Here is a 20,957-nt window from a genome sequence, read left to right as displayed (position 1 = left end):
AGCACAGTTCCTTTCAGATTCCATGCCACTGCCTAGGAACCAGTGATTGATCAGAAATCTAGCATGCAGTGGGTTAAGTGTTTCTGATGAAGACCTCTCGTTAGAAGGAGCAAGAGCTGTGTAAGGAAGCAGGAAGCAGAGCTGGGAAGAGGTTGGAGGCCACATAGATTTCCAGGTGGACAATGGATGTTGTCCCATGGAAGCTAGAAGGACAGTATTTAAAAATGCTGTGTAAATGTTGCAAGAGCATAGACTTCAAAGCTGAAGATCTAAATCTAAATGAGTGGTGTCACTTACTAGAAATATTGAACTTTTCATCATTACCTCATTTCTAAAATCATACTAACTTGGCAGAATTGCCAAAGAAATTAAGTGAATGCATGTACTTAAGTAAGTTATCAGTGAAAGTTACCATCTCCTCCCAGTCGCCCCCTTTCTCTGCCAAACAGAATACAAAATATAATCCCCAAAACTAACGAATGGAAGGGAAACAAAATCAAAAGTGAGAACTGGAGAGACCAGATGGTCTTCAAACCACGGTGACTACGCGGTTTGCAGAGTGTCTTGAAGAGGAGAAAGAATATATGGAATTGGGAATATTCCAGATCCTTCGGCTACTGATCTCATCTGGAACAGATGTTAGAACAACGAAAAACAATGAGAATGAAAAATAGCACTCCTGAGATGAGCATTAATGTTCAAAGCACCACAGTGCTGCAGTAAATCAGAGCCAAAGATATTAAGATGAAGAAGGAGGTGTATCAGTAAACAGGAAGTTCCGGAGTATACCTCAACCCAAGGTTGAGCACAGAGGAAAAAGGCTATGTGAAGATTTCAGTGGGTGAAGGTAATGTTTACTGTAGGAAAATGTTATACTTCTATCACAAAAGTTTCAATAAGTCAGGCTTTAAGTGCACGATGCAAGATGGCTGCTTCTCTGGTTCTCCGCTGGTCCAGTGTTCACTGGAGGCCTTGCAGCCCCTGGCAGTGGAGCCAGGCAAGCTTCACCATGAATCTGTAGGAATTTTTATTCCTACTTTCTCTTCCCCCAACCCCTGTAGCTTTTTCTGAGTACCTTTTTTTCCTCATTGCACAGCAAATTTCTCACCACCTGGTGACACAAACAACCTTTTCCCGGGTACTTGGTACCTCGAGCGAGTGGACGAGATGCATCGCCGGAAGTATGCCCGGTGTCCCATCTAAAAGTGGTGAGTGAGAGCTTTCAGGGTTAACTCCCTGGGTGGCTTAAATCCCTGAGGTCTCTGTCCAGGTAACAGGCAGTTCTGGTACAGTAACCTGGCCAGAGAGGGTCCATAGTTTCCAAAATGACTGGGAGATGGGATTTTATGCACAGGACCAGTGAGAATCCCTGGGAAGGCAGAAGCTGGGAGAAGATCACCCCATAAAATGAAAAGAGACTTGTTTTTCTGATCTGCTCTAGGTAGGAAACTGTCCTAGAGGCTCCAGAGAGGAGGAAGCAGGCAGTAGAGCAGAACTGGCAGAACTCATTGCTTCAAAGGGACAATGAGAAAGAGGAACAGCTTCTAAAAAGGTTCCTACCAGGGCGTTGGGCACAGAGTAATGAGGAAGCAGGGTGGCCCTGGTTTCCGTTAGAGCCAGAAGCTTTGGCTAAAGGGTGATTTGGATTAGGGAGCCATTGGATAATTGTTAGGTCACAAAATTCCTTCTGAGGAGAAGCAGTGAGTCATTGGAGTATGGTGAGGCTGAGTGTAGGAAGAGATGAGTTTAATGAAAGAGGACTGGGGTGAAAGAATAAATGGAAGAATTCTCTAAGGTATTTCTTTAAGGAAATTCAAGTTTTAAGAATAGGAGTTTTATAGCTCCTGTTTCGTGTATCTATCAAATAGATAAGCAGGAAGGGCTGGGGACTTAGCTCAGTGGTTCGGTGGCCTGCCTTGCAAGCGCAAGGACCCAAGTTCAATCCCCGGTTAAAAAAAAAAAAGACAAACCTAAAAAACAAACAGATAAGCAGGAGAGTGAGAAGCAACTTTGTCACACAAAACTGTCAGTGTAAGCCCCACTCAAGTTTTTAACTTTTTAGCTCCCTTGGAAAGCAAAGAGGGACAGCTAAAAAGGTCTGCCAAGGGCAAAGCATAGAGCAGGGGAGAAAAGGAAGAGTCCATGGATAAGGAGAGACTCGGAAAAGCCTCACAGGGGAAGGCAGGAAAAGCTAAGATGGGTGCCCAGACTTTCCCTGTGGCCAATGAAATATTCTCAGTTGCTCGCATCCTCTGCTGGGCTGCTGAAGTGCCGTCGCTGAGCTGTTATTGGCAAGGCGAGGTGGGCATGAAACTGCCAGACCCGGGCTGCAGAATGAGATTGAGGACAAGGTCTATAAGTAGTCTTATAAGACTTTGATACTGCCAAGGAAGTTGTTGGAAATATAGTCCTTAGGGGCACCTTGTTGGCAAACAGAAGGCTAAATTCAATCATGAGAAAGACAGAAGGATAGACAGACAGATATGCAGACAGACAGAACAAGGGCTTTTCAAAGAAGAATCTCCACAGACAATAGGAAAGGGAGCTAGATGGTTTGCAAACGGGAAGGGGACCAAGAGATGGGAGAAGGTGGGGGAGAAAGATGAAAACAGAATTAAGATGTGGCCTGGGGATTTAATTCAGTGGTGCTGCCACCTGCTTTGCAAGTGCAAGGTCCTGGTACCAAAAAAAAAAAAAAAAAAAAAAAAAAAAAAAAAAAAGAATTAAGATGTGTTATGTACATTGTCTTAGTTACTTTTTTTCTTGTTGCTGAGACAAAATACCCAACACCTAAAATTAAAGGAAAAAAGGTTAATTTAGCTCATAATTTGTAGAGGTTTCAGCTCATAGCTGTCTGGCTCTAAGACAGGGTGGTACTGGAGAGAAGAAATAGCTCATGGTGGGCAGAAGTCAGCAACAGAGCAAGCTAAAATCAATAAGCAACAAGTGACCATCTAGCTCTCTTTCTGTCCCTTATATTTTTATTCAGGCTACACACTCTTTAGGGTGGGCAACACTCACAACCTAGGGGTGGATCACCCTTAATCCTATCCAGAACTAATCAGTAATCACACACCCTTGATCCCAGCACCACACAGTCTAGATCTAGCCACCTCTGAAAAGGCCCTATCTATGACTGCATGGGGCTTTGTGGGGACATCTAGACACAAGCCATAAATACATGGACCAACTCTCCCCATGGTGAATATAATCATTATGTACTGCAGACATGTACTGATAAAAATAAAAACTAATGGTGGGAGTGCAGACTGATGCAACCACTATGGAAATCAATATGGAGATACCTCAAAGAACTAGGATTAGATGTTCCATTTGACCCAGCCATCCCTCTGTTGGGTATCTTTCCAAAAGAATTAAAAGAATCATACCACAGTGATATATGTGCACCCATGTTTATAACGGCACAGTTTGTAATAGCTAAAACTTGGAAACAGCCCATCTGCCCATCAGCTGGTGACTGGATAAAGAAGATGTGATTTTTCTATAAAATGGAATATTACTCAGCCATAAAGAATGAGAAAGTAGATTCATGCATAGGTAAATGGGTACATTTGAGGGTATACTCCTAAGTGAAATAAATAAGTCACACATAAGCAAATACCGAATAGTTTCTCTGGTGTGAAAAACTAAAATAGTGCTCAAGATCCTAACAGGACAATTAGCAATGTGAAATAGGAAGAAAAGGACCAAAGGTGTAGGGACAGCGAGAAGGATAGGGAAAGGGGAACAAGGGAAAAGGAAAAAAATATGAGAAAATGTAAAAATGGAATTAAAGAGTTTGAAGGTGAGGAGGGGAGGAAGGGATGAAGGGAGGGTGGGGACAAGGGGAAAAAATGAGAACCAAGACCTGGCATGTAAAGGTACAAGATCCCAATAATGAATGTAACTGTACTGTCTACCTAGAATGTACCAATAAATTCAATTTAAAAGAAAAAAAAAACTAAAAGAGAAAAAAGTTTAAAGAGGCATATACCATTTATACCATTTAAAATAATAAATAAATTCAAAGGAGAATCTCCAAGTCAAGTCCCTTCCCTGACAAAAGCATTGCACCTACAGAGAAAACTAAAACTCTTATACTTTTCTATGGCTGGTCGTCACATGAGCAATGAGCCTATTGCAGTGAGATTTTAACTGTAACAAAGGCTTGATGTCTATGCAATGCTCTGTGGCGCTCTGTAGGTCTCGGCACCACCCCAGCCCAGTCTACTCTCCCATCACAGGCAGAGCAGAGTGGATGATGTGAACCCTGCCCAACCCCAGCCCTAGCTCCTGTAATGTGGGGTGCCAAGCCTCTCTGGAGTTTAGGCTTGAAGCTGGGAGGACAATAGGAGTACCCCAAACCTCAGAATGCACAGCCACACCTAGCGCAAGGAACAGGTTCTGGGTGGTCCAGTGAGCAAGAGGAGACTCATCATATAATATTTTGCTTGTTTCTTTATGTTCTATAGGTCCATAGAACAGTTCCTGTAGAGAACCACTAGCAAAGCCTCTGCCATGGATCATGTTTAAAATTCTGCCTTTAGCTGGTAAATGAATTTGACTCTACCCACTAGCCACCCCCAAACATTGGCCCTGAAGACAAGGATTAAAGCTCATCTGAAGAATGAAACCAACCAAAGCTCTTTCAAAGAAAAACCACTGAAACTCCTCAGAACAAAAGCAGTCGTCACGAATCTCCTCCCAGAAAGATCAGCTGACATCCTTCCTTCCCATTCTTTTTATACTGTTCTGCCAGCAATCCCCCTTCAAGTGGGTCTTCCAAGCCCAGAACCATACTGACTCAATTCAGCTGGGCATCCCATTCGGGTGGACAATTAATCAATTAGCCACCACAATCCACCCTTTGTCAACTTGATAACAAGACAGATCTCCTTAAACTAGTCTCCAGTAAAAGATTTGTAAAGAACTAATAGGACTTGATCTATTCAGACTTACAATGCTACAACAATTACATGTATACAATTCTTATTGTTCTTATTTCCACACGTTTGAAACAAATATTCAAAGGGTTCTTAAAATTCAAAATGAAAACTACAACATTTTGACCAAATAACCTGATTACAAACAGGTGTCTAAAAACTACAAATGTACCTAAAAGCTTTATAACAACCCCCTTCTGTCTATATTACTTCATTCCAAAATCTTAAAATGTGTTTAATACTAATCAGTGATTAAAATATCAAAAAGCAAATAAAAAGAAAAATCATTTCCACAAGTAAAGAAGTAATAATTTGCTAACAAAGTGCAATACATTCACACCCTTATTCCTGAAGGATCAGGACCAGTTGTCATTTTGCCTGGATTGGGTTGTTGTTGTTTCCCATTGACTTTAATAACAGGGCACAGTAGTACTAGAAGGCCCCCCCCAATAGATCTCCTGCACGCTAAGGATATTCCTCCTTACTCTAAAATTCTAGAGGTCCCCACTGCAATTCACGGATGGAGTCGGTGAGAGATTTCATGTGCGATGGTGGAATTGATATGGTGAAATGCTGGATCAAGGGTACTTGAATTAAGGGCATGAGTGCTACCCACCCTAAGTAGCCAGAAAAGATCTAAGGGATAGAAAGAGCTGTGGATGTCTCTTGCTTGATTTGCTATCTTCTACCCACCATGAACTATTTCTCCTCTGCAATACCTGTCACCCTGCCTCAGAGTCAGACAAACATGGACTGAAACCTCTACAAACTGTGAGCTAAATAAACCTTCCCCCCTTTAAATTTGAGTGTCAGGTATTTTGACTCAACAATGAGAGAGAAGTAACTAAGTATCTGGTATCAAGAGTGGGGTTATTTACCATGTGGCTCAAAAGCTTTTGGGTCTGGCTTGTGGGAAGATTTTGGATATGTTCAGAGATGCTGACTGAAAATGTAGAGCTGGAATACCTTACTCTGAACTTGATGGGAGATTCTGATCAGTGCTTAGAAAACCTGAAGGCTGATAGAAATCCTGCTGGTAAAGACCAGGCTCAGGAAGGACTGGGAAGAAGTCCAGGAACTGGATAGACACTGAACATTTGACCATAGAACACCAGGCTACCATGCAACTTAAAGTCTAGTGGGACAAAGGACAACATTAGCTGTTGAACTCCACATGATATGTTTTAAACCTTGGTGAAAAGTTTGTCTGCATTTCACTTGTGTCCAGAGACTTTGCCTGAGATTCAGTTTAAGGGCAGCACACTAATTAATCTTGCAGAAGAAATTTCAAGACAGTCCAATGTGGAGGTGGTGGCATGGCTACTCTGTGGACTTTTAGCTAGATTTATGTTGAGTATCAAGAGCAAAGAGCCCAGCAGAATGATTCAAAATGTTGTGAGATTGGCCAGAAAGGAAGCTACAGAAAAGTCGTGGCCTGAAAAGATGGACCAGAGGAGAAATTGGTCACTGAAATGACTAGCCAGAGAAATCCAAGTATTTCAGAAGAAGACAACAGAAAACATGGCCTGAAAACATCACAAGAACCAGCAGGACTCCAGCCTTTGCAGCCTCAGAGTTGCAAAGGTGAAAGACTTTGCTTTGAGAAGAGAGCCCCAGAGCACCAGGTTCCAAGTGATGGTCACCTAAGGAATTTGTTCCTTGAGACTTGGTTCATAGGCACTAGATCCCTATAGCCAAGAGCCTGGCTACTGCTTCAGCTAGCAGTAGACCTTGATATCACCCATGTGGTGCTGATTTTAGGTGCATGCAGAATGTAAGAGTTGTGAGGTAAGGAAGGTTTCCACTCCAATTCCAGAAAAAGACCCGGGATGCCAGGCAGTGTGCCCCTGAGAGGGCAGTGTGTGAATCTGTGAGTGCAAAGCCAAAGGTACAGTGGAGACCTCAAAAGTTTGGAGAAGCCAGAAATGTGGATCCTCTGAGGAAAACTGCAAGGAGGAAGCAGCCATCCCAAGAAAGAAGTCATGAGAGCTACAACCCCTGAAAGTGCCACAGAGGCAGAGCCGTCCAAATCCTTTCTAATTCACAACTTGCCACAGATTCCTGGGAATTCTGGAAATGGAACTGTGGGATTTAATGTTTGTCCTGCTGGATATTGATCTTACTTTGTTCCCATTCCTCGCTATTTCCCTGTTTTTAACTTTGGAATTGAAATGTCTATCTTGTGCCATTGAATGCTGGAAGTGTTTAACTTTCTTTTCATTTGTACAGGGGCTTGCAGCTAAGTTTGCCTTATATCAGAGGAGGCTGGGCTTGGACTTTTCAGCAATGCTGAAAGTGTCAGGACTGGATTTGTTGTGAAGCCTTTTCCTGTCTTGGTTCTACTCCAAACTGACAGCTTTCCAAGTCATTCTGTAAATTGGCTGAAGTAAAATACTTAAATGAGGAATACATTGCCTCCAAAATCCAAATAGGTCCATTAGGTCTTGTGCCTAGTTTTTAGTTATAGGGGAAGCCAGATGCAACAACTTATGTTTTACCTTAAAAGGAGTATGTCTACATGTCCACTGGATTCATAGAAATTTTGCTGAGGAAGGACCTTGAATTTAGTGGATATATTTCCCACCATCTGGCTCTCAAATGCTTTACTAATATACCCAGAGTGGTTGCTATCTCTTGATCACTTGGCCTGATTAGCAAAATATCAATGTAATGGACCAGTGCAATACCTTGTGGGAGAGAAAGGCAATCCAGCTCCTTGCAAAATAAATTGTACTAGAAGGCTGGACAGCTAACAGAATCCCAAGGTAGGACTGTGAAGGGTGTATTGCCAGCCTTGCCAGCTGAAGGCAAATTGTTTCCGGTGGGCCTTATGGACAGGTATGGAGAAGAAGGCATCTGCCAAATAAATAGCTGCATATCAAGTACCAGATGCGTTAATCTGCTCAAGTGATTAACATCTGGGATAGCAGCTACAATTGGAGTCACCACTTGATTCAGTTTATGGTAATCTACCATCATCCTCCCAAATCCATCTGTCTTTCGCAAAGGCCAAATAGGAGAATTAAATGGAGATGTAGTGGGAATCACCATCTCTGCATCCTTCAAATCCTTGGTAATGGCACTAATCTCTGCATTGATTTTGATTTACTATTTTTGCCAGGCAAAGGCAACTCTAATAGCTTCCACTGTCTTTCAAACTGCAACAGCCCTCACTCTACAGTTAAAGAACCAATGTGAGAGTTCTGCCAAGTACTGAGCATGTCTATTGCCATTATACATCCTGGAACAGGGGAAATGACTACAGGATGGAATCAAGGACCCACTGAACCCTCTGCGAGTTGGAACTTTGCTAAAACTCTGTTGATTCCTGACCTCCATTGCCCCCTACTCTTACTGGAGGGTCACAGCGGCATTTTGGATCCCCTGAAATCAGCTTTAGCTCAGAACCAGCATCCAGTAACTCCCCAAATGATTACTCGCTTCCCTTTCCCCAGTGCAGTTGCTCTGGTAAAAGGCCTTAGGTCACTTTGGGTAAGGATGGCAGAGAGGCTGACCACGTAATTTTTGGTGGGACCCCAGGGTCCTTCCTCAAGGGGACCCAGCATCCCTTTCATTCAAGGTGTTCCGGCTCTGTAAACTGCCTCAAATCTGGGAACTGGTTGAGGGGCCGTGTTACTATGATTTGAAGTAGGTTCTATTCATTTGCCCTTAAATTTTTTTCACCTATATAAATCAAGTAAAAATTTTCTAGGCTTCCTGTTTATTTCACTTTTGGGAAGGCCATGGCTGATAAACCAACACCATAGATCTACAAGGGCCAAACCATTCTGATCATTGCTCTGCTTTTGCTGTCCATTACAATAAACTTGTGCACTCTGCTTTGGCAATTGTTCTGCCACTTGACCCCTGCCTCTCTAGGATCCAATCAAGCCCATTGCCTTAGTTTCTCACAGGAGTAACTGCAGTCTTCACTCTAAGGTCCAGCATACAGAGGACGGCAATGACGGGGCTCTTCAGGGATCCTAGTGCTCCCCTAAGAGATCTGCTTCTCAAGGGGTTGGTGAAGGGTTCATTTTCTGGATCATCTCAGCTTGGCAGATTGTTTGACAAGACAAATCTACTCCAGCACTCCCATTTCCCTACACCTCTGAATCCCTTCATCAACAATAAACCATGAAATATCAGGCATCTCTGACTCACAGGGTGTCATCTTTTGACCCATACTTCTGCCAATCAGCCAGAGAAACTATTGACATCTTTCTTTACTCCACGAGCCACAACATTAAATTCAGAGTCCCTGCTGAGTGGGCCCTCATCACCAACTCAGCCTGATCTAGGTGTATATTTTTGCCATTATTCCACACCCTAAAATCCACTCCCACACATACTCATCAGGTCACTGCTTGTGAGAATTAGAAAACTCAAAAAATGCTGTGGGAAAGTAGTGGACCTCCTCGTGCGTCACACTATGTTCCTCACCTTTAGGAGTCTTCCGGGATTTGAGCCTCGTTATGGGTCTAGAGGTAAAAGTGGGTGGTGAGGGTGGATCCTGAGGAGTGTCAGCATTATGTGCTTGGATATTAAGTTTAGTTTTCTAGGGTATGCTGGGAGGGGCCGATACCACGGAGGTGGTATTTTGTGTGGGGAAACCTCCTCTTCTGTCAAAATAGTCTCACTAGAGTCTAAGAGCTCAATATCCTCGGCCTCGTTGAGATCCTCTCAAACACCTCTATTCCAGTTTATGGGATCCTATTCTTTTCTGATTAATGTCCTTACATGTACTTCAGACATCTTCCGAGGCTGAGTGTTAACAGTATTTTAACTAATCGGATAACGAAGGCCTGCGTTTGGGATTCTGTGCTCTCTGATTTATGGCAAAAACACAGATTTTCTTTCAGGATACACTTAGAAACTTTTAACTTTTTTATGTGTCTGGAGCTGGGCACTCGCATCTTTGAGGTCCTGATTTTCTTTCACTAATTTGCCCTCACAGTAGGAAGACTTTAGATTTCCTATGGATGTTTTGAGTTCATTGTTTTCCACCAGCCAGCATCATATTTCCCACTCGGCCAAAAATATTCAAAAGATTCATATAAAGTCTCTAAATTTCTTCCATCTCACAAGTGGTGAGTTGGATAATCAAATGGATCTACATCAGGTATCATTTTAAGCAGTTTATGCCAAGGGCTACCAGTATACCCCATAGTATTAGGACGAGGGACCATGACATCTTTCAGGCTCATCAGATTAGAGTATCATCAGCTCCAGGAATCCTTAAACCCATTGAAATTCTCATCTTTACAATTCTGTTTCTCTAGAGTCACTCCTGGTACAAATGTGTATTAGTTGGTGCTTTCTAGTCAGACACAGAAGAGTTCATACCAAAGGATCTGTGCCAGAAAGGCCCAAGGCCCAGTGCTGGAAGCCTATACCAGAAGGCTGAAGGATCTGCCCTGAAAACCAGGAGACGACGTTCATGATGAAGACAAGTGTTGCCGCTCCCCTGAAGAAAGAAAATGGCCGAAGCTCTTTAGAAGGAAAACCACTGAAACTCCTCCTTAGAAGGAAAACCACTGAGGAGGTGCAATGAAGCCTCTCCAAGGAAGATCAGCTGAAATCTTTCACTCCCGTTCTTTTTGCACTGTTTTGACAAGTCTTCCTTAAAGTGGGTCTTTCAAGCCCAGAACCATGTTGACTCAATTCAGCCAGGCAATTCCCACTCAAGCTGACAATCAGTTACCACCACTACTAACTAAGGGGGTGGTGGGCGGTCCCTGCCAGTGCCACGTAGCTACCCAGTGCCAGGTTTCCCTAGGCAGTCAGGAATGGATTCTTCCCTACTACAAGGGGGAAAAGCTCTCAAAAGAAAAGCTTTCTGCAGCGAGTGCCATTCTGACATCATGAAAATAATCTTTAAAAAAGTAATATCCTATCCAATTCACAGGGCTTTGTATTTTCTTCCCTGCAGGAAATCCTTCTAAATATCTCCTCAGAGATATGAACACCACCCAGCTTAGAGCACATTTTCCTTGGGACTCCAGTCTCCTCCCACACACCCCTGGTCCCTCACTCATGCGTCCAGTGACTTATACACTCTGCCTCCCCACTCCCAGGAGAATTCTATAGGAGGGGTCAGGTTTGAATTTCCTAAAAGCACTTGTCACACAGTGCTGTGCTCGTTTGCTGAATTTTACCCATTAATATGCACATATATCTCAATGGCCACAATCTGAAACACCTTGAGTTTGCTCCTGTGAAAATTCCTCTAACCCTAGAGAAAGGGGTAATTTTCAGATCAGCCACACTCAGGCCATTTACCCATCCCAGCCTCCCTCCCCACCTCTGACCCTCTGGCAGCCAAAAACTCATGCCCTCTCGTGGTTCTTTAGGACAATGACAGCAGGAAGACAAGGCTGGGAGCACTGTCTTTATTGGATGGTTCCTGCTGTACTGCAGGGTCAGAGGATTGCAGCAGAGCAGCGTCAAAGGCCCTAGTCAGCCCCAGGAATGTTGATCGCCTCTCGCTATTGCTCAGGGTGGTTAGATTTCTTCACAGAAGCCCCAAGGCGCAGACAGTGAGCCCCAAGGTTAGAAGTAGAACTGGAAGGCCTCAGACACCTGCTTCTTCCACATTTCCAGACTGGGCAGGAGGGAGGAGATGCCCATGACGTGCCAAGTCTCCCCATTGGACACCATTGAAGTCTGGTAGGACAGGAGCTGCACGCCTGCCTCTGCCAGGAGACCTGGAAGTAGAGGAAACCCCTGGTTGGCACAGGGCATGGGAGAAGACCTGAGGGGCTGCGAGTGGTCAGAATCAGGCAGCCATGATCGAAGTGGCAACGGATCACGCTGGTCTCAACATCAAAGAGGTGAGGTGGAAAGAACAAGGGATCTGCTGGTTTCTCTCAACATTCCAGAGACTTTTGAGGCCCGCCCTGACTGTCAGGCATAGAGCTGCAGCTCCTGACTCGCTGATTTGGTTTTCTCCAGCCCAAGAGTGTGGGGGGGGGCACACAGACAATGGACAGGGAAAGCTCCTCTGGGCAGCTGGCAAAGATGTGCCAAACTGGGCTTTGCTGTAGCCAGGCTGGCGGCAGAAGAGGGAAACCTGCCCACAACGGCCCTGAACTGCTGGAACAGGGCTCAAGTGCAAACAGCATGGCCAACACAGCTCGGGCCTGGCTGTGACCAGGCTGCTAACAGGTGCTCCTGTCCCACTGTTCTGTGACCGTAGACAAGGCACTTGCTCCGCTCCAGGGAGATCCAGACACTCTCTGAGGCACACAGGAAAGGAGCAAATCTGGGGATCCCCATCTCTGGACCTACCCCACCTCTGTCCCAAGGGCCCTGGCCAGCCCCCCGGCCCAGGCCTTTCTCACCAATCGTGGTAGGCAGCACTGCGGGGCTGGAGTGCTGAGCTCGGAAGATGAGCAGGGGCAGGCCCCGCTGGAGAGGCACTTCTGGCCTGAAGACTGCTCCGCTGAGCGCCTGCAGCATAGGCATGGTGCCCTGGACTGAGCCCACAGCCTGGTAGGGGGCACCTGCCAGGGCCACAGTCAGCAGGCATTCCTCATGGTCCCGCTCCCCAGGGGCGGCAGGGCTGTGGGAGGTGGTGACCTGCAGAGAGAAGGCAGGGGTGGTTATTCCTGGCTGCATTGGGTCCGCTGGGCCTCATCACCTATGTGCAGGGGTCCAGTCTGTCCAAAGGGCTCAGAAACTCAGGGCCAGGGCAGGTGGGGTCCTTCTGTGCCCTGTGCGTTAGCTTCAGTGTGCAGGGACCTCCCTGAAGGGAAGAGCAGGAGAGGTAGGAACTGGAGAGGACTGGGACGGAAGGTGAGAGGCAGAACCGTGAGAAGCACTCAGCAGCTGTCTTGCTGACCCAGGGTGGCCCCTCCTGATCCAAGTTCCTGCTCCCCACAGTCAGCAGTGGCCTGACTTGGACATAGGAATAGAGACAGAATTGGGGGCACTGGTGGGGAGAGCTACACCATTGCCTCTGTCGGGTCCTATTGGCTCAGAACAGGAGGGGAGGCCCTGAGAAGCAGCAGGCGTTGCCTTCTCCCAGACAAACTAACTCATGTGCTGGATCTGTGGTGTAAGGAGCACTGAATGGAGCGAGGCAGAACGCACCGGGCCATCACCAAGGCCTCCATTCGGACACAGCCTTGTTCATCTTCCCTGGCTGTGCAGTAGGGGGCGCCATACCGCCTCCCATTCATAGACGGCACTTAGCTATCTATAGGTAAAAGGCTTTCAGAGGCGTCTGGTATCCGGAAACACTCAGATGTAGGTGTCACCTTTGTGTTGTACATGAAGACATCATGGCTACCTCTTACAGGGAAACAGGGTAAACTGGGCCAATGGCAGGACTTGCACCCTGAACTGCCACTCATTGAGACAGCTGGGAGCCCACAGCAAATGAGAGGCGGAAGGGCAGGGCTGACAGGGAATGGGCTGCGAGGCGCACATTGAGGCCAGCCTCTTTCACCAGCAGCTTGGCGTTCACCAAGTTCACATCTGTCTGCTTGGAAGCTTCCTTCAGGAGGCCGACAATGACGGCGGGGCTTAGGCAGTTCCCAGCGTTCTTCAAAGATGTTCCTGGGGACGGAGAGGAACTACAGTAAGGTCACTGCTCACTGAGCACCACAGGTGGGCACAGGAAGCCACAGGCCCTTAGCTCTGGGCTATGGGCTCTTCTGTGCCCTGGGGACCACTGGCCCAGCCTGGACCCAGCAGTCTGCCTCCAGAATGCTCACAGACAGGCAGGGGAGACTATCGGGGTCCAAGCTGGAAAACCCAGGACACTTCGGCCAGCTGGAGAAACTCCTCTCCGAGACTCAGCCGAACTCCTCTGGCCACCCTGGCCTGCCTCTCGTCTCCTAGGAGACACTGGGAAATTCCTTCCTATCTGGCACTCAGACCCTTGCCAGCCTCAGGAATTGAGCAGAGATGAGCAACTAGTGGGTGACCTTCCCTGATATCGCTAGTGCTACAGCCTATCCCCGCTGCCCCCCACCCCGGCCCATCTCTCCACAAGCGGAAGGGGCCAACAGTGAGTGAGGCAGGCCAACTCTCCAGAGGTTAAGGGACATGGAGCCCTCCCTGGTCACTCAGCCACTGGGCTGGCTCCACCACAAAGGCAGCCCCAGCCCCGGCCTGCCCAGCAGCCCAGAGGTGGAATGTCGCTGTTGTCTCACTAGCCACGTATAAAGAATCCAAGGCTCAAAGGAAGAAAGTCACCCAGCAGTTTGAGCCACAGGGTGAGAACCAGAATTAAATGGTCTGGATGCTGAATCTGGGATTCCCTCCACTGGTTTCTCTGCCTTTTGCACAAAACTGTCTCTGTGAGTGTCTCTCTTGCGCCAAACACGTCTATCCTAAAAATATTGCCTAAACAAGATTTGGGAAAATTAAATATACTTTCCCAATGGCTTGTTATAGTCCTTACCCTTTGCCCACACACAGTCGTAAGTGAGCTATACTCAGAGAAGAGCCCAAGTCACCCAAGTCTCACCAGCTGTGGGCAAGCAGTGGACACATTCAGCAGGGACGGATCCACACCCCTTTCCCACTCCCTGTGCTGTGTGTGTGGTCCGCAAGGTCCATGCTCACCCTGTGTTAGCACCTGGACGGTTCCTTTGGGGGAGCCAGCCCAGGCCTGCATCAGTGTCCCCAGAGCTTCTGCCAGACCAATCCAAGGCTTGGTGTGTGGAGAGAAGGCACTAGTAAGGGCCTGGGCATTCACCTACAGAAAATGGGGAGAAAGGGCAAGATCAGACAGAGGAAAGTAGGGGCCACACCTACCAGACCAGTGACCAGATCAAGGTTTTGTTGCCATGAGCCAGCTCTACTTGGAGGGAAGGTACGGGGCTATTCATGCCTTGGGTGCCTCGTGAGTGACAACTTCCATCCTCCACCAACAAAGAGATGATGACCTGGCCCTACTGGTGAGAAAACTTCAGACCCAGAAATGGACACAGAAGGCTCAGACCACACACATCCCCCCTTGTGGCAGATTTGCCTTTGTTCAGTGCTGGAGAAGGGTCTGAACAGCACGTTAAGCCTGGGTCTTTAACCTGCAGATGACGGCCACAGGGGAGCTGGAGTTGGAGGCGTGGTTCTCTCTGGGATAGCACTCCTAACTTACTGAGTTTTTATTTTCTATCTTGGTTTTTTTCTAACGTGAATGTTCACCTTGTCGCTAAACGCTATGCTCAATCACCACAATACATAAAGCTGGAGCCACACAGCTCTGACGATCCAGTCAGGCTTCTAACATGGAAGCAAATCCATCAACCAAGAGGCGTGCTAAGAATAGAAGAGGCAGAGCCACTCCTGAAGTTCCAAGTCCGGGGCATGCCCAGTTGGATGTTCCCCAAGGACCTGACAACACAAAAGCAGCCTATGAAATTCCTATTGCATTTTGAGGCTGCACGTAAGAGTCATCTAAAAATCTAATAGAAAACCTGGGATTTGATGGAAATCAAACAGGCAGCGACAAGAGGTGATAGGAAAACATTGTGCTTCTATTTTTGTTTTCATAAAGATATTGTAAGGCCGGCACGGTGTTGCACGTCTGTACTGTAATCTCAGCACTCAGGACGCTGAAGCAGGAGGATCACAAGTTCAAAGGCCAGCCTAAGGTACATAACAAGCTGGAGGTCAGGTCAGCCGGGCCTCCATGGCAAGACTTTGCTTGCACTCCTCTCAAAGGATATCAGTGGAAAAGTATTTTTTTAAAGGAGAATCTTGGTGTTGGAAATGACCATTGAGGCAAGGAAGCCTGGTGTGGCTGCTTCCTGTGGAAAGGCCTCTCTCTGTCCTCTCCAAGAGGGTAGAGAAGAAGAGGAAGCAGAGACAGCAAGCTGCTGAGAGGAAGTTGGATTACTGTGAAACAGAGAGCATGCTCCATCAAGACGCCCCGAAAGAATGTGGGGCACCACGGCCCAGCCCTGGGGAGGTGCTCATCGCAGCTCGGAGGACTAAAGGGAGGCCCAGTCTTCAGTCTCTAAAAGAGAAGGACGAGGGCTCCAGGCAGAGTCTGGGGCCTTTGGACACCAACCTGACCCATTTGTGCAGAGGTTAGAACAGAAATGAACTGGCGAAGATGCAATAGAGAATTGGTGCTCTGGGTTGGATCTGAAATTCTCACATGTGCAGAAGGTGATTGGATCACGGGGGCACTGTAGTCGTTCAGGACTCATCCACTAGGTGTGCCGTTAGGAGGTGAAGCCTTGGAGGCAGGTCAGAGACTGTCCTGCAAGGGCTGAGCACCTTTTCCTCTCCGTGTCCCTCCGCTATCCTGTTCCTGCCTTGGAGCCGGCTGACCATGGACTAAAACACCTTGAGCCAAAATTAAGCTCTCCTCTTTTAAGTTGTAGGTGTTGGGTATTTTGTCCCAGGGATGTAAAAGTGACTATGATACTTCCCAAAGTGACAGAAACATCATCTCTCTTCCCAAATGCCTTCTCAGATACCCTTCAGCAGTTTGGGACCAAAAGTCAAATTTGCTAACGTTTAACAATTTTGACCAAGAGTTTTTACTAAGTAAGATAGGGACATTTTGTGGTTCCATTTGAGGGTACTTATGCCACAGAGTTCTGTTCTGGAAAAGCACTGGAATGCCAGCACCAGCTGATGATAAGGTGACTCCTCACATGGGCTGCAATAAGGGGGGCACAGACTTGCCCTTCGAAAGCCACACTCACGTTGACTGGCAGAGGACTCCTCCCTCCCTTCTCCCTAAGCCCCAGGCTGGGTCCCCATCAAGGGCACCAGGGAGGAATGAACCTTCTCAGAAGCCTATCAAGAGGCAGCAGGAGTGAGAAAGTGGGCGCCAACAAGCTTAGAGGAAAGAACAGATAGGTCCAGGTCCAGGTCATGTGACTCCCGTTCTGATTCCACCACAGGCTCTCATCACACCCCTCTCTGGTAACGGGCCTTACTGAGTGCTGACTTCCACAGACTGAGTGGGAGAGAAGAGGTGACAGAAGACAGCACTCAGGATGTCAGGGCGGGGTGGCCTGGACATCTGGGCTGTCGAACCAGAGGAAGGAAGGCCGAACGGAACATCCGGTCCTTCCCGGCACAGTTCCGTCCTTGCAAGTGAACATCCCCAGGCTGCCGGTCAGCCAGGAGGCCAGGGCCCCTCACACACACGGTCTCAGTCCCTGACTTTCTCAGAGCACCGAGTACAGGCTCCAGGCCAACCCACACCCACATGAGCTGCAGAGAAACTTAAGGCATTTTTTTTTTTTTTGGTCCTTAGGGAACGGAGAATTTTAGTTTAAAAGAAAGATATAATAAATTTAAGAACCTTACTGACAAGCCACAGTGTTTCATTATCAGAAGATAATGAGGCGGGCTGTAAAAGACAGGTTATGTCTTCAAGGAGCCCCTTGCAGGAGCGATGTCCTCCTCATTATCTTCTGTACCCCCAGGGCTGCGGCATTCTCTGGTACCCAGACTTATACCCAACATGTTATCAGGTTGAGCTTAGAGGAGAAGGCCCAACAAGGGAAAAGATGCGAAGCGAGGGTGTGAGGCCACGAAGGTTGTCCTAGTGGAGTGAGGCCCTGATCACAGACACGAGGCAAAGTGTGCTCCGAGGAGTTTACAGGATGTCAGCTCCCTTTGTGGGCCATCCTCCACCCCTGTACATGGCTGTGTCACCCTAGCAACAGCTCCTTTACTCCTGAGGCATGTGGAGAACAAAGGAGCCTTTCTCTAGAGGCTGCACTGGGAAGGGCCACAGTCTCTGCAGCAGGGCTACAATATAACAGCTCCACAGGGCTCCCACAGCTACCAAAGCTGCAGATAGCTTGCTCCTGCCCACCCTTCTCCAAGAGAGCCAGTTCAAGTGGACCCCATCTTCCGCTCCCAGGAGGACTGAATCTGGTCACCCACAAGGTCACCATCCTCTGTAAGACTCCTCCCGTCTCCTCCCTTTACCTCCACTGCCCCAGCCCCATGCGGTGATACTTACAATCCCTGATAAGGATTTCCCCTTCACCATGTCCACGAACTGGATGGCTATTTCCTCTCCACAGCGGCTCTGGGCTTCCTTGGTGCTGGCACCCAGGTGGGGACAGCTGATGACATTCTCATGGTCCACCAAGGCTCGATCTCGGGGCGGCTCCTGTCCCAAAAGAGATCTTGAAGTTGGTTGTTGTGGATGGACCAGAACCCCCTTGGGCCACCCCAGGTCAAAAGAGAAGCAGAGGGAAGGAAAACAGACAACATACTAGTTAATAAAGCATGTCTAAGTAAATGCAAAAGAATCTAAATTTTACCATGCATATTATCAGATCACAGTGCAATGAGATTAGAAATCAATAGCAAAAGCAATCACAGAAGCTGTGCAAGTATATGGACAACACACTTGACTAATCAATGGGTCACAGAGGAAATTAAGGAAGCAATAAGACAGCTCTATAATTAAATGATAATGCCAGTACAGCATACTAGGAATTATGGGACACAATGAAATCAGTCCTATGAGGGATGTTTATAGCAGTGAATGCCTATATCAGAAAAACAGAGAGAGCCCAAATATATAACCTAATGATACATCTCAAGATCTTAGAAAAACAAGAATAGTCCAGACCCAGAGCTTGCACAAAGAAGGAAATTATAAAGATCAGAGCAGAAATTAATGAAGTGGAGGCTCAGAAAGCAATCAGTGAATTGAAGAGCTGGTTCTTTGAAGGAGTAAATAAAATAGACAAACTCATAGCCAATCTTAAAAACAAACAAACAAACCCAAAACAGGAACGAAGAAATAAATAAATGCAGTTAGAAATCACAAAGTACACTACTGAAATCCAGAAAATTATTAACAACTACGTCACAAACGTATATGTCAAACAAATGGCGTACTCAGAGAAAATGGAGAGAATTATAGATACATATGAACTGCCAAAACTGAACCAAGAAGACTTAAAAGAAAGGAAAAACTACCTTAAACTAAGAAAAGCCCAGAACATGGTAGATTCACAGGTGAATTCGACAATAACTTCAGGGAAGATCTAACATGAATATTCCTCAATTTATTTTTCTCATTAAGTTTATTGGTACTTTTTAGGCATACAGTACAGTTACATTCCTCATTGAGATCTTGCACCTTTACATGACGGGTCTTGGTTTTCATTTTTTCCCCATACCCCTGCCCTCCTTTCACCCCCAACTCCCTTCCCTATTTACAAAAATTTTCCTCAAATTTTTAATGACACCGAGAGGGAAGCAGCACTTCCAAAATCATTTTCAGAAGTTAGCATTATTATCCTGATCCCCAAACCTGACAGGGATTCAAACACAGAAGAGAACTATGAGCCAATTTCTCTAATGAAAATAGATGCAAAAATCCTAAACAAGATGCTGGCAAACAGAATGTAACAAATCATCAAGACTATCATACACCATGACCAAGCAGACTTCATCCCAGGGATAAAAGGATAGTTCATCACATACACAAATCAATAAATATAACTCATCCCATGAACAACAATCTCATGATCATCTTAATAGACACAGAAAAAGCCTTTGACAAAATCCAACATTCATTCATGAAAAAACCCTGAAGAAATTAGGTACAGAAGGATCTTATCGGAATCTGAAAAAAGATGTTTATGACCAACGTATTGCCAACAAACTGAAGATCTTCCACTTAAAATTAGGAACAAGACAAAAGTTGTCCATTATCACCATTCCTGATCAACACAGTCCTTGAGACATTAGCCAGAGCAATCAGGCAAGAGAAAGAAATAAAAGATATATATATATATATATATAGGAAAGGATGAAGTAAAAATATTATTTACAGATGACATGATCCTTTAGCTACAAGATTCAAAAAAACACCACCAAAAGATTACTAGAATTAATAAACAAATTCAGCAATGTAGCAGGATACAAAATAAACACACAAAATCCAATAGCATTCCCACATGCTAATAATGAACTTACTAAAAAAGAAATTAGGAAAAAAATACCATTTAAAATGGCATTGAAAAAATTAAATACTTAGGTGTTAACCTAATCAGGAAGTGAATGAAAGTCCTCTAGAATGGAAATTATATCACCCTGAAAAGGGAAATTGAGGGTATCAGAAAATGGAAAGATATCTCCCATTCCTGGTTAAGCAGAACCAACATCTTCAAAATGGCTATATTTCCAAAACTGATGTACAGATTTTTAACATAATCCCAATCAAAATACCAGTGTCATTTCTCAAAGAACTAGGGAAAATTATCCTAAAATTTATATGGAATCAGAGGAGACCAAAATAGCAAAAACAATTCCGGGTAACAAAAGCAAAACAGGTGGCACTGGGGCCAGGGATTTAGCTTAGTGGTTCCACTGCCTGCCTCACAAGAACAAGGTCCTGAGTTCAATCCCTGGTACCAAAGAAAAAAGCAAAAACAAACAGACTTTAAGTTATTTTACAAAGCCACTGTGATTAAAAACTAAACAAAAGAATGGTATAGGCATAGAAACAGACATGAGGATCAATAGGAAATAATAGAGGACAGAGAACTAGCCCTAAGTATATTCAGTTATTGGCTCTTTGACAAAAGGGCCAAAACACATACTGAAAAAAAGATAGCCTATTTAATAAATGTTGTGGGTAATACTGGCGACCCACATGTAGAAACTAAACTAAATCAAGATGGATCAAAGATCTAAATGCTAAAACAGAAACACTTAATCTACAGAAAAATAAAATAGGTACAACTCTTAAAGACATAGGCATAGGCAAGGATTTTCTAAATAGAATCCCAATAGCACAAGAAATAATAAGAGAATCAGCGAATGAGATCATGTCAAATTATAAATCTTCTTCACAGCAAAGGAAACAACCAATAGAGTGAAGAGACAATTTCAGAATGGAAAAAGATTTTTGCCAGCTATTCCGCAGCCTGAGGGCTAACACCAAGAATATATAAAGAAGAGCCGGGGATTTAGCTCAGTGGTTCTACCACCTGCCTTGCAAGTGCAAGGACCTGAGTTCGATCCCCAGTACCAAAAAAAAAAAAAAAAAAAAAAAAAAAAAAA

The 20,957-nt window shown here is 45.6% G+C and overlaps 2 protein-coding genes across 2 annotated transcripts in view; one reads left to right on the top strand and one right to left on the bottom strand.

Moving 5' to 3' along the window:
• The window catches only part of Hmgcs2 (3-hydroxy-3-methylglutaryl-CoA synthase 2), a 31,329-nt gene extending 26,820 nt beyond the window's left edge, over positions 1-4,509 (top strand). The window contains exons 9-10 of the mRNA XM_010643543.2: positions 1,097-1,208; positions 4,473-4,509. Coding sequence (XP_010641845.1) covers positions 1,097-1,203 — 107 coding nt within the window. The 3' untranslated portion in view covers positions 1,204-1,208; positions 4,473-4,509. The remainder of the gene's footprint in view (positions 1-1,096; positions 1,209-4,472) is intronic.
• A 6,809-nt stretch (positions 4,510-11,318) lies between these two features.
• The window catches only part of Phgdh (phosphoglycerate dehydrogenase), a 39,291-nt gene continuing 29,652 nt past the window's right edge, over positions 11,319-20,957 (bottom strand). The window contains exons 8-12 of the mRNA XM_010643544.2: positions 17,890-18,042; positions 14,517-14,649; positions 13,372-13,502; positions 12,284-12,521; positions 11,319-11,647 (exon numbers count right to left, since the gene is read on the bottom strand). Of these exons, the coding sequence (XP_010641846.1) occupies positions 11,493-11,647; positions 12,284-12,521; positions 13,372-13,502; positions 14,517-14,649; positions 17,890-18,042 (810 nt within the window). The 3' untranslated portion in view covers positions 11,319-11,492. The remainder of the gene's footprint in view (positions 11,648-12,283; positions 12,522-13,371; positions 13,503-14,516; positions 14,650-17,889; positions 18,043-20,957) is intronic.

This window comes from Fukomys damarensis, unplaced genomic scaffold (assembly GCF_012274545.1).
Source record: "Fukomys damarensis isolate Sample0158 unplaced genomic scaffold, DMR_v1.0_HiC HiC_scaffold_33, whole genome shotgun sequence".
NCBI lineage: Eukaryota > Metazoa > Chordata > Mammalia > Rodentia > Bathyergidae > Fukomys > Fukomys damarensis.
This window is presented reverse-complemented; position numbering and strand designations above follow the sequence as displayed.